This window comes from Benincasa hispida, chromosome 10, assembly GCF_009727055.1.
Source record: "Benincasa hispida cultivar B227 chromosome 10, ASM972705v1, whole genome shotgun sequence".
NCBI lineage: Eukaryota > Viridiplantae > Streptophyta > Magnoliopsida > Cucurbitales > Cucurbitaceae > Benincasa > Benincasa hispida.
In genome coordinates this window covers 50,585,350-50,598,076 of record NC_052358.1, presented here as the reverse complement: position 1 = coordinate 50,598,076, position 12,727 = coordinate 50,585,350, and the positions used below count along the sequence as shown (strand labels likewise).

General features: G+C 35.3%; 1 protein-coding gene across 1 annotated transcript; it reads left to right on the top strand.

The window, feature by feature from the left end:
* The first annotated feature begins 1,195 nt into the window (after positions 1-1,195).
* On the top strand, positions 1,196-12,099 carry LOC120088470 (coatomer subunit gamma-like). The gene is made up of 18 exons (XM_039045803.1): positions 1,196-1,408; positions 1,851-1,948; positions 2,054-2,104; positions 2,269-2,382; positions 2,475-2,675; positions 2,758-2,859; positions 6,307-6,414; positions 6,500-6,733; positions 6,983-7,233; positions 7,440-7,611; positions 7,705-7,860; positions 7,957-8,007; positions 9,199-9,339; positions 9,417-9,614; positions 9,695-9,826; positions 9,904-10,077; positions 10,554-10,793; positions 11,456-12,099. The coding sequence occupies exons 1-18, from the start codon at positions 1,363-1,365 to the stop codon at positions 11,648-11,650; spliced, it is 2,664 nt and encodes an 887-aa protein (XP_038901731.1). The 5' UTR covers positions 1,196-1,362; the 3' UTR covers positions 11,651-12,099.
* Positions 12,100-12,727: the final 628 nt, after the last annotated feature.

The window sequence follows — 12,727 nt, the reverse complement described above, 5'->3', positions numbered from 1 at the left end:
ATTCACATATTCAATAATAGTTTTATTAAATAAACGTCAATAACATCTTTACGATAATATAATATGTTTAACATGGCAAACTACGAGTTTTAGGACATACAACCCAACAACTTGTTTCTAAATAATCAGGATATTTGGTTCATTTGTTGATACATATAGTGTGCTTGTATGTCGTTATTGATGCATATAGGTATAGAATGATATCCTTCTACATTGATAATCATAAAGGATATCATTGATAGTTACTATCAGTAATATTTTCTATTGTTATCAATGTAAATGATATCGTTGATAGTATTTATGTATTATGTAATGTTTGGAGAGATGGGGAGATTGGAAAGATAGAAGCAAAAACTTGAGAAATGAAAGAAAATAAAAATAATAAAAATAATTTAGAGAAATGAAAAGAAAATAAAAAAAATAAAAAATTGGAGAAAGAAAATTTAAAAAAATAAAAAAAAACTGGAGAAAGAAAATAAAATTAGACAAAGGAAAAAGGAAAAAAAAGTTTTTCAAAAAAAAAAAGGAAGAAAGGAAAGAAAAAAATAGAGAAAAGGAAAGAAAATTAAAAATTAAAAAAGAAAATGAACAAGAAGGCATATAGCAAACAAGGGATGACAAAATTGAAAATTAGAAAAAAATTCAAAAGTTGATTAGTTAATACTTTCATATTTGCAAATATTTTAAAGATGTACTATATTTTTAGATTTTTTCTCCTTATTGTTCTATCTCTTACAAATATCCTAGAAGTTATGACCTTTTAATTTTAAGATCATATACTTAAACTAATTGAATTATGCTCAAATTAATTTAAATATATTTTTTCAAAAAATAATCTAAATGTGTGGAATGAGAAAATCGAATTAACAATATTATAAGTTTTATACTAAGTTAAACTAGGTTCAAGCTAGCAATCTAAATATATTACAAAAATGAAACTAGAAAAATTAATGAGTACTTTAAAAGAAAAAAAGAGAGAAAATTAAGCAATAAAGGTTACAAAATTAATTCATAACGTTGGGAAAAAACATAATGTAATGTAACACAAACTGAATTTTAATTTTTAATTCATAAAGTTTTGTTTTTAAAAAAGAAAAATTGGAGGAAGACACGTGTTAATTGGAGGGGTAAAATGGGTAATTGGATCTACCTTACAGTTTGTCGTAAAAGAAAATGGTTATCTTTGCAAATATTATACACACCCGCCAATTTCCCCCTCTTCCCATTTCACCCTCTTACGTTACCGTCTTCTTCTTCTTCTTCTTCTTCTTCTTCTTCTCGGATCTCACTTCCTCAGCTTCCCCATTTGAGAATTTTCCCTGCAACTCTCTTCCGTTCCGATCTGTCACCGGTTCTTCCGCCATGGCTCAGCCTCTTGTCAAGAAGGACGACGACTACGACGACGAAGGTGCTTACTCCTTGTTCTTTGGATTGCGATTACTTCCATCTCTCATTGTGCTTACGGAATTCGATCTGGTTTTTTTTGGAAATTTTGAATTAGTTTCATGGTTTTCTTACCTGCAATTTGTGTTTCTATTGTCGAACTTTGGCAGATCTCACTGATTTTGTCATTTTAGAGTTACATGTTGATCTAGTCTCTTGATCGTATTATGGATTTCAGTCTTACTTTAGTTTTTTGGATGTAGTATTCGTCTTCTTTGCGCGTGAATTGAAATGTATGTGTTTGTTTTATTGATGTGAATGGAATTGTTAATGTTATGCTGCTCCTGGTTGTAATTTGGTGGATTTACCTGCGTTCTGATGTTTTGATCTCTACATGTTGATCTATACCCATTTTGCCACTGTCTTCTGATGCTGGTTGGGTATTTCTTTTTTTCTTTTCTTTTCAGAGGAATATTCTCCGTTTTTGGGGATTGAGAAAGGTACTGTTCTTCAGGAAGCAAGGGTATTCAATGATCCTCAGCTAGACACGAGGAAATGCTCCCAGGTATATGTTTTGAACCAATGGAAATGGTTGATATTTTAGACATCAATTTTTCATTTCTTCCTAGTTTAGTTTTTGCTTTTCATCGCTTTTATGTCTGGTACTCAGGTCATAACGAAGCTTTTGTATCTTCTCAACCAAGGTGAAACCTTCACAAAGGTTAAGTTGCCTCTACTTCAATTGCTCATTAACGTTTTAGTTGTTTTTCTTCCCATATTATGTTTTCCATCTTACAAATGAATTGAGTATAGACAGACACGAGTTTTTGCTTTGTGTATTTTTAGTATCTCATTATATCCTTATTGATCTCTGAATTATTATAGGTTGAAGCTACAGAAGTGTTCTTTGGTGTGACTAAGCTCTTCCAGTCTAGAGATATAGAATTGAGGAGAATGGTTTATTTAATGATAAAGGAGCTCTCTCCATCTTCTGATGATGTTCGTACTTGTTTGATTTTATTTCATGAGTTTACAGTATATTGTGAATGCAGAAATACAAACTGACCATTCTTAAATTTTCATAATTGAAGGTTATTATCGTGACAAGCTCCCTGATGAAGGACATGAACAGCAAGAATGATATGTACCGTGCTAATGCTATACGTGTACTTTGTAGAATTACAGACGGTACCCTACTCACCCAAATTGAGCGGTATCTGAAACAAGCAATTGTGGACAAAAACCCAGTGGTTGCTAGTGCAGCCTTAGTTAGTGGGATTCATTTACTCCAGGTATCATCTAGCTGTGTTTAATGGTAACAGACAACCTTTTTACATGGTAATTCTATTTAACAATGTTTGTCTCGTTACTTAGACCAATCCTGAGATTGTGAAACGATGGAGCAATGAGGTCCAGGAAGCTGTTCAGTCAAGGGCACCACTTGTGCAATTTCATGCCTTGGGTTTGCTTCATCAGGTATGTCAAATTTAGTATTCTAATTTATTATGTGCTTACTACTTAGAATTCGGAGGGCATGTTTGGATTGACTTTCTAAGTGCCTAAAAATATATTTTTTTGCACATAAAAGTCAATCCAAACAGGCTAGGAGTTTTTAATTTTATTTCATCTATCACATTTTTCCAATGCTATTGATTTGTAGATTAAAGGCTTCAACTTAGAATTATTTTCATATTTGATGTGTTCATACTGCATATTAGAGTGGTGATTAGCCTGATAGCTTTAGCAGTTTTCTTACTAAAATTAAATTTGCGCCAACCATGACTTATTTAGGCTTCTTAAGCAACCCAGTTTTTTTCCCCTTTTCTTTTTTTGATGAGAAACAGTGTCAATTCATTTCCTTGAATAAATGAAACCACAAAAAGGCAATACGCCATGGGAGTTACAAAAAGAATTTCCAATGAGTACAGAGAGATGTGAGACTATAAGGGAAAAGTTTACCACCATGAGAGGGCAATAAAAGTAAGATGGTAATAAAGAATCAAATTCCTTCGCATTGTCAAGGAATCAAATTCCATTGCATAGTCGAAGATGTGTCGGTCGTGCTCCAACCACCACAGGCAAAAGAAGGCTCTGGTGAAATTTAGCCAAAGAACTTCCTTTTCTTTGTAGAATGGATGGTCCACAAGGATGAAGTCCAGCAAAGTCATTGGGGCCTGGCATAAAGCAATGGACCTATCTCCACAATCTTTACAGAATGATTCACCACATGGACGAACAAAGAGATGCAAGTCAAATTCACAATTTTGATAGCGAAAGACATGCAAATGGGGAGCCGACCAGAGTCATGGAGGTTTTCTTTAGATAATATCAGCCATTCTAATGAGCCATGACTAAGCTCCCTTAAGAAAAATTTTATCTTCTTAGGATAAGATCCCTTTCAACTGGACTGGCTGCAATCCTTTTTTAGATAAAGAGTGACAGAGAGATTTTTTGGAGAAACCATTCTTGTTGTCAGGTCTCCATAGCCAATGGTCTTTATGATTAGGGCAATTCATGTTTGGTAGGAGAAAAGACAGGCCAGCCCATTCAACAATTTCAGCATTAGTGAGGTTGCTTCAAAATCCCAAAACCCAAAAGCCTTCATCCATGTTCCAACATTCTACTACCGAACCATCTTTCTCCAAGGAAAGAGCATAAGTACAATGAAAAACCAGCTTGAGTGGGGAGTTACCAACCCAAGTATCAGACCAAAAATTGAAATAGTGTGGAGAAACCATTGCCAAATTCTTAAGTATTAAATCCTGCTGCCTCAAAATTTATTTTCAGGGATCCTTGGAGTAATTGAGCTAATGACAACTTGGCTTATTACCAAAATGTGTAGAGACATACTTGATTGCAATGACCCTCGTCCATAATGTGGCTTTTTCAGTGTAGAATCACCAAATTCATTTAGATATGAGGGCCTTGCTCTTCAACATAATGCCCAGAAGGCCCAAGCCACCATCAGATTTAGGGAGCTTTACCTTTTGCCAATAAATGCGATGAATCTTGCCATTTTCCTGTTTTTCATTCCACAGAAATCTATGAAAGTGCTTTTCACTAGTGCTAGAAGCCGTGGATGATAGGTAAAAGAGGGAGAGGCAATAGGTAGGAAGATTGTAAAGGGTGACTTGGAGAAGAGTACGCCGCTCACTTTGGAGATATAAGATTCCTTCCAATTATTTAGCCTCCTAACCATACTCTCGATGATTGGCCCCATGGGATACAGTTTGAGGGTTTCCATTTAGAGGCAGACCTAAGTAAGTGGCTGGCCAAACACCCAATTCGCACCCAAAATCAGTAGCAAGTGTAGTCAACATTGTTGACCCTAAAAATTCAGATTTGTGATGGTTAATACTCAAGTCGTATATATCTCAAAAGAGTGAATGGTGTTGAATAAGTTTGTAAGAAAAACTAGGTCTGGGAAGGAATAGTGTATCATGTCTCTGGCGAAGAGAAGGTGATTTATGGATAAATTGCCATTTCCAATGTCAATTGATGCCTCATAAGTAATCATATGGCTCAATACATCCAAAGCCAAGATGAATAAGAATGGAGATAGGGGGGGCCCTTTTTTCGATGGACACGAGAGGGTAATATTTTTTCCCTTGGTGTCCCATTAATGAAGATCGAGACGTTTGCCAAAGAGATGCAACCACATATCCATCTCCTCCATTTTTGACCAAAACCTTTGGCCCTAAGAATGTCATTGAGAAAGTCTCAATCCACCGTTTCAAAAGCCTTCTCAATATCAAGCTTAGTGATGACCCCCTTCTTCCTTCCCATCATCTTGTATTCCTCAATGAGTTTATTTGCAACAAGGGAGACATCAAGAATTTGTCTCCCTTTGAAAAAAGTGGATTGGTAATCTGTGATAGTGGATGGAAGAACTTTCTTAAGCCTTTTTGAAAGCAACCAAGCTATGATCTTGTAGAGGCAAGATGCAAGACTTATAGGCCTGAAAATTCCTCATGGTTTTCACATCACTTCTCTTAGGAATAAGGAAAATATTTGTGTCATTTAGGCTTGTTGATGATAACACTCTCAAATAAGTCTTGGAACACCCTCTTGATATTGACTATGAGAATGTTCCAAATCTTTTTATAGAATTTAGAAGTATAACCATTGGGCCCTAGAGATTTATTAGTACCAAGATCCGTAACCCCATGCCAACTTTCTTGGTCTGAGAAGGATCCCTCAAAATCTGTGGTTTATTAGGGGATAATAGGATCCTTATAGTCAAGGGTTGGTAGTGGACCATGCCTCTGCCTTTTTGTGTACAAACCCAAGTAAAAATCCAAACACTCAGCTTCATTGTCTCTGTCAGTGACCCAACTAGCTCTTGAATGTAAAGGAATCTCCACAATTGTGTTCATTCTTCGCCCATAAAACATCAATCTATGGAAGAACGTGCTGTTTTCATCACCCTTGATAGCTCATTTCAGTCCTGATGGCAGCCCCTCTCTGTTTTTGTTGAGAGATCAATACCCTCATTATCCTCGAGCAACCCAGTGTTTTAAATTAACTTCTTTTCAAATCTGCAACTATTCCAGTATTTCTACACAATTTTGCTCGATATAGAGAGCTAACAGTTTGTCTGCAAATTTTTGCCTAAAAACTTTGTTCTTTTTCCAAACATCAGTTGTAAATCCTACTATATTGCTGGATATCTCTGTTCGTCAATTTATTATTATTTTTTTTTTTTTGATTTGTAATCGTTATGTATTTCTGTCTCTAGCAATGCCACACAAAAATGGGCTGAGATCTGGTGAGAAAGTTTCTTGATAGCTGTATGATGCGCATGAAATTTGTTGAGATTGGACATTATAGTAATGATTTAATATTTGTGTGCATAATGGATACTATTGATCTCTGGGTTAGAATTTTAAATATATAATGAAAAATTATATTTCAAAACTGCAGATTCGTCAGAATGATCGTCTAGCTGTTAACAAGTTGGTTAGTAGCTTGACACGGGGCACTGCTCGCTCTCCACTGGCCCAATGTCTTTTGGTTCGTTATGCCAGTCAGGTGGGTTTCAGAATAGGGTCATACCTAGCACCAAATTTCTCTTTTATGTTAATGCATAAATGGAAGTCATGGAAGTCTTTTGCAGGTTGCTAGTGAGTCAGCTGCTAATAGTCAAACTGGGGACCGACCTTTATATGATTTTCTCGACAGTTGTCTGCGGCACAAATCAGAGATGGTCATCCTTGAGGCTGCCAGAGCTATTGCAGAACTAAATGGTGTGACAAGCAGAGAAGTTACTCCAGCAATTACTGTACTTCAGCTCTTTTTAAACTCTCCCAAGCCAGTACTGAGATTTGCTGCCATCCGTACTCTAAACAAGGTCCTGTACATTTGAGTCATGCTGTTTTCTGTAACAAGTTTAGTTTCTTTTTCTCTTAATAGATGGTTAGGCAATATGAATTTACTTGGCAGATGGAAATATGGAAGAGAACTATTTCTTTTGTTTTTGTGTGCCCCTTATTTAATTTATTTAATCATGGGATCTAATGTGGGTTTTTCTCGTATTTCTACTCCATTGTTATTACTACCTTCTTGACGTCAGTACACAAATAAACTTGTACTTTTACAGGTGGCAATGACACATCCGATGGCTGTCACAAACTGTAACATTGATATGGAGAGTTTGATTTCAGATCAGAACAGAAGCATTGCAACTCTTGCAATAACCACACTTCTAAAGACTGGAAATGAGTCAAGCGTGGATCGCCTGATGAAGCAGATAACAAATTTTATGTCAGATATTGCTGATGAATTTAAAATTGTAGTTGTGGATGCCATTAGATCCCTGTGTTTGAAGTTCCCATTGAAGTACAGATCTCTGTGAGTAAATATTGTTTATAATTTAGTGTTTGAATATTACATTTTTTGCTCTTAGATTGTTTTCTTTTCACTATAGTAATACACGCAAGTTTCTTATATATAAAAAAACAATATTATAATTTATTGGGTGCATACCTACGGTATGTAATTTACATTTTTTTTACACAATGCACTTACTAATGTGGTTTGTGTTTTTGTTATCATAGGATGAACTTCCTATGCAACATTCTCCGAGAAGAAGGTGGATTTGAGTACAAAAAGGTGATAGTTGATTCAATTGTGATTCTTATTAGAGATATCCCTGAAGCAAAAGAAAATGGTTTGCTTCATTTGTGTGAGTTTATAGAGGACTGCGAATTCACTTATCTTTCTACACAGGTGAATCTTCCATCATTATTTTGATAATTGGTTGAGAAATTAGATCTTCTATTCCTTCTAACGTTGTATATAAGTTTGCTCTTCTTGTATTAGATACTTCACTTTTTGGGAATTGAAGGTCCCAAAGCCTCAGATCCTAGCAAGTATATACGTTATATATATAATCGTGTACATCTTGAGAATGCAACTGTTCGAGCCTGTGCAGTGAGCACTTTGGCAAAGTTTGCTGTCATGGTTGATTCATTGAAGGTATTGTTTCTGTGCCACTCACTCCCATTAAAGTGAAAGTGCACGTTAACTTTTTACTGTGCTAAACTGATTGAAAATTTTCTAAAACTGTTACAGCCCCGAATATATGTTCTCCTTCGACGATGCCTTTTTGACAGTGATGATGAGGTGAGTCTATTATTTAACGGGTAACTACAATTAGTTTTTTTATTTATAAATATTGTATCAAATACATTTTAAATAATTTTTTAAAATTAGAATCTAATTTTTTAATCTACTACCAATCAGATATTTGAAAGCATAAAATACAACTTTGTTTTCATTAATTCCCTTGTTTTCAAATTTTTGTTTTCAGATTTCCTACCAAACAGACTCTAAGTTAATTGAAATGGACCCTAGCTCAAAGGGTTGCTCTAAGCTATGAGTTAATTGAAATATTACCCCCTTAAGGGAGATTTGAGCAATAAAATAGTGTTTTTGTCAGTCAGTCCGTTGTTGACCAGTGATCACTACGAATAATAGCCTTTCTCTAAGAGCTTGTTGAAGGATAAAGAGTGAAGACAAAGAAAGTATTCGCTATATTCTTAACACACATAAGGTGTACTATGATTTGAACCAGTTTTGTTCACCTAGTCGTAGCCCTACTATCTAATTATATGAAAATTAAGATCCAGTTTTTGGTTTAGAATGTCTTGAAGTATTTAACAGAACTAAACCTGGTTAACCTCGCTAAGTCTAATCATAATGCACTCTAGACTTATTCATGGGTGGCACCAAAAAGTTGCAATCATAAAGGGAAGTTCGTTAGCTCTTCCTTTTGTGAGCAATCAATAGGAATGATCATAAATAAGGTCTACAAGTTTTCAGTTGTCTAACTATGAGGGGTTAGACTTTCTTTAAGTAGTAGAGTTGAAGATAGGGTTGTAGCTAACATCTGCTTGCCCATCCGTATATCTGACTTGATGATATGTAGTTATGTTGGTTTATGCATAGTATAGTAGCCAGTTATCACGAACATTTGTTAAAAATTTGAGTCTTAATTACTGAAAAACATGAAAGAAAAAGAAAAGAAAATTAGGGGAGAACATGCAGTTGGTAAAATGCACATCCCTACATGATATACTATTCCTTGATCATTATTAAGTCATTTATCATCATATCTTGTTGTTACAAATTTTGCATTCAATGTTGATGCTGTGTATCTATCATCATTGTTATGGTGGTTCTATTGCTTTGCTTTTTCTTATTTGTTTGGATTTCAGAAATGAACTCCTTTTGCTTATTTCTATTTCTCTGAGAATATGAACTTGGTCTTTTCCCTGAACAAATGTGCAACTATGGACCAATTGTTCGCCGCAGGTTCGTGATAGGGCAACCCTTTATCTTAAGACACTTGGAGCAGATGGTTCAATTCTTGAAAATGAGAAAGACGCCCAAGAAATTCTTTTTGGCTCTCTAGACTTGCCACTGGGGAATCTAGAGACCAGTTTGAAAAATTATGTAAGGTGTTTTAACCTGGTGTTCTTAAATTTAGTTTACCACAGTCACTCTCTCATCCTCATTGCATATGGGCACAGGAACCTTCTGAAGAACCTTTTGATCTTGATTCTGTACCTAAGGAGATTAAATCCCAGCCACTTGCTGAAAAGAAAGGCAGTGGTAAAAAATCAAATGGGCTTGGGGCTCCTCCCATTACCCATGCTTCTTCCGTTGATGCTTATGAAAAGATGCTTCGCTCCATTGAAGAGTTTGCTGGCTTTGGGAAGCTTTTCAAGGTTCTTTCATCAGTCATACAAAATCTTATATGCTAGTCTGCCATGTTTTTATTCTGGGAACTTCTTTGTTGTCCTTGCAGTCATCCGCATCTTTGGAGCTTACAGAGGCAGAAACAGAGTATGCTGTCAATGTTGTCAAGCATATTTTTGATAGACACGTTGTCTTTCAATATAACTGCACGAATACAATTACTGAGCAACTACTAGAAAATGTAATGCCTAAAATCAAATGCAACTTTTTGTTGAACCACCCAGAAAAATGCTTTTATAATATTGTCTACCTCTGCAGGTCAATGTTATTGTGGATGCCTCAGAAGCAGAGGAATTCTCGGAAGTGGTATCCAAGCCACTCAAATCTCTTCCTTACAATTCTCCTGGGCAAACCTTTGTGGCATTTGAGAAACCAGATGGAGTCGCTGCAGTTGGAAAATTCTCAAATATGTTGAAGTTCATTGTCAAAGAGGTATGGAATTTTTCCGTATTTCTCATATTGTGCAGCATCCTTCTCTGGTGAAGTATTTTAATTAATTTTGAACAAAGCTTAGTCTCTCATTTAAGCTCAATCATTTTGTTGTGCAAGTCTTTGTTAGTTCTTTGTTATCGATGGATTTGTGAGTTCTATTATGGCATTTCACTGTAAGAATGAATGTACAGATGTTAGATGAACGTTTTTGTTTTTGAGACACCAAATTTCCATGTTCTGCTGCTATTTGTAGTTATATGTCCAAATGTTGACTCTTCCTTCAAAACTTCTTTTCATCCACATCACATTTGTATGGAGAGAATTTAATGCTCGTAAGCCCTTGGAGATGTACTTTTTCATCAATAATTAAGCATTCAAATAAACTACCACGGGATATCTTATTCTCTATTTGGTCTTTCTAGACTGATTCATCTTTCTTTTTCTTTTTCCTTCTCCTTTATACTTTCTGGAAAAAGATTGATCCGTCTACTGGCGAGGCAGAGGATGATGGTGTTGAAGATGAATATCAGCTTGAGGATGTTGAGGTGGTCGCAGCAGATTACATGTTGAAAGTAGCAGTGTCTAACTTCAGGAATGCATGGGAAAGCATGGGTGAAGATGGTGAACGAGTAGATGAATATGGATTAGGTCCAAGAGGGAGCTTGGCTGAAGCTGTGCATGCTGTCATAGACCTTCTAGGCATGCAGCCTTGTGAGGTATGTGCATATGGATTTATGTCGTACGTGCATAAATATTTCCATCTTATGAAACTCTTCTGAATAATTGAACAGTACAATTAATGTGTAAACATTTGGGAAAACAAGTTAAAAAAATGAACTGTTATTAGCGGTTCAAGACCTTTCTGTTTACGATGTTTTTCTGAACTGGTGACAATTAACTGCTTTAGCTACATGGTAACAACATTAGCAACTTGGGTGTTTTTTATGGGTCAATGTTAAAAATGAATGTTGAACCTATTCGAAGGCATGGCCTACCTTTTGTTTCATATCTTTTCCCTCTGCTGCCCGATGAAGTCAACCTATCCATTTGCTCGATAATTTTGGTAATTAAGGCACTCATTTTGTTTTTGGTTTTATGATTTTGAAAAATATGCTTGTTTCCACCCAAATCTTTTTTGGTAAGTTTTCCATGTTTCTTAAAAGCATATGTAGATGCTAAGCAACATTTCAAAAACTACGTTTCTTAGTTTTTATAATATGTTATGGTTTTTGAAAAACATGTTTTAAAAGTTGGTAGTAAAGCAAGAAAACTATAATTAGAAGTAGTGATTCTAAACTTAGTTTTCAGAAGTAGAAAACAAAATAATTATCAAAGATGTAATTTCTGTTTTTTGTCTCTTCGTTTCATTGTATCCCAGGGTACAGAAGTTGTCCCAAGCAATCTGCGGTCACACACATGTTTACTATCTGGTATATTCATCGGAAATGTGAGAGTACTCGCTCGTCTCTCATTTGGTCTCGATGCTTCAAGGGAGGTTGCAATGAAGCTGGTTGTTAGATCGGACGACGAAACAGTCAGTGATCTCATTCACGAGATTATCTCCAGCGGCTAAGCCCGTCCAGTCCCTTGTCGGAAATTCTTTCTCAAGTCTTGCTGTGGATCAAAGGTTGTCGGTTTAAGAAAGATCAACCATGAAACCACTTCATTTTTGGGCGTTAGCCTTCCAGGTTTACTTTTCATTTAGCTGTGTTATTTAGCTCCATTATATTTCAGCTAAAGCATCATATAGTATAGTCCAGTCCATGGGAAGACTTAACTCCTGCTGTGTTAATTATGACCCAACCTCTACTTTGTCAGCGTATTTTTTTAATCCTCTTTTTAGGTCATATGTTACCTGGAAGGGGCAGATTTCATTCGTTGGGGGGAGCAATCAATTTGCTTCACAAATATATGTAAGACAACGCAAATATATCTTGCCATTAAACCATTTTTCCTTACTGTTGAGAAAAGTACATTTCAAATCTTCAATAAATTTCGTTCCGAACTTAGTTACTCTTTGAATTATACGCAGCCAAGTGGTTTCTGTTCCAAATAAGATTTGGCATAATATTCTCGATTGTAAGAAAGTCGATTTTCAGGTACTTGGTCCAAGGAGTTGGAGTTGGGGAGTTGTGAAATTCACTACTTGTTTGATCGAAGGAGTTCGTGAGCCCCATGACTAAAAAAACATAATTTCTTATTCTGTGGGTCTCACGACTTATAACTCTTTAAACTTAAATTCATACTTTATGGACAGATTATGCTACAAGTATTTGACGCATTTACTACCTAAGTGGTTCTACATCAAGAACTTTGAGATTAGAAGATTAATTCCCTTGTCCATATAGTTTCCTCTCATTTTGGAGAATAATATATTTTCTTCAAAACTTATTATAACTGCAATATTTCTGGAAAATAAAATTCCAAGAACGGGCCAAAAATGCTGGATTTGATTGTGGGTAAAATAATCTAAGTTAAAAAACACTTTGGTCATTGAACTTTAATTTGTAACGCTATACTTCTTGAATTTTAATAAGTGATAATAACGATATAATCTCTATACTCTGAAATTTATAACAATTTAGCTTCTATTGTTATTGTGTAATGAAGTCTTAGTTTATAAATAATTTTGATCACCGATCAGTTGATT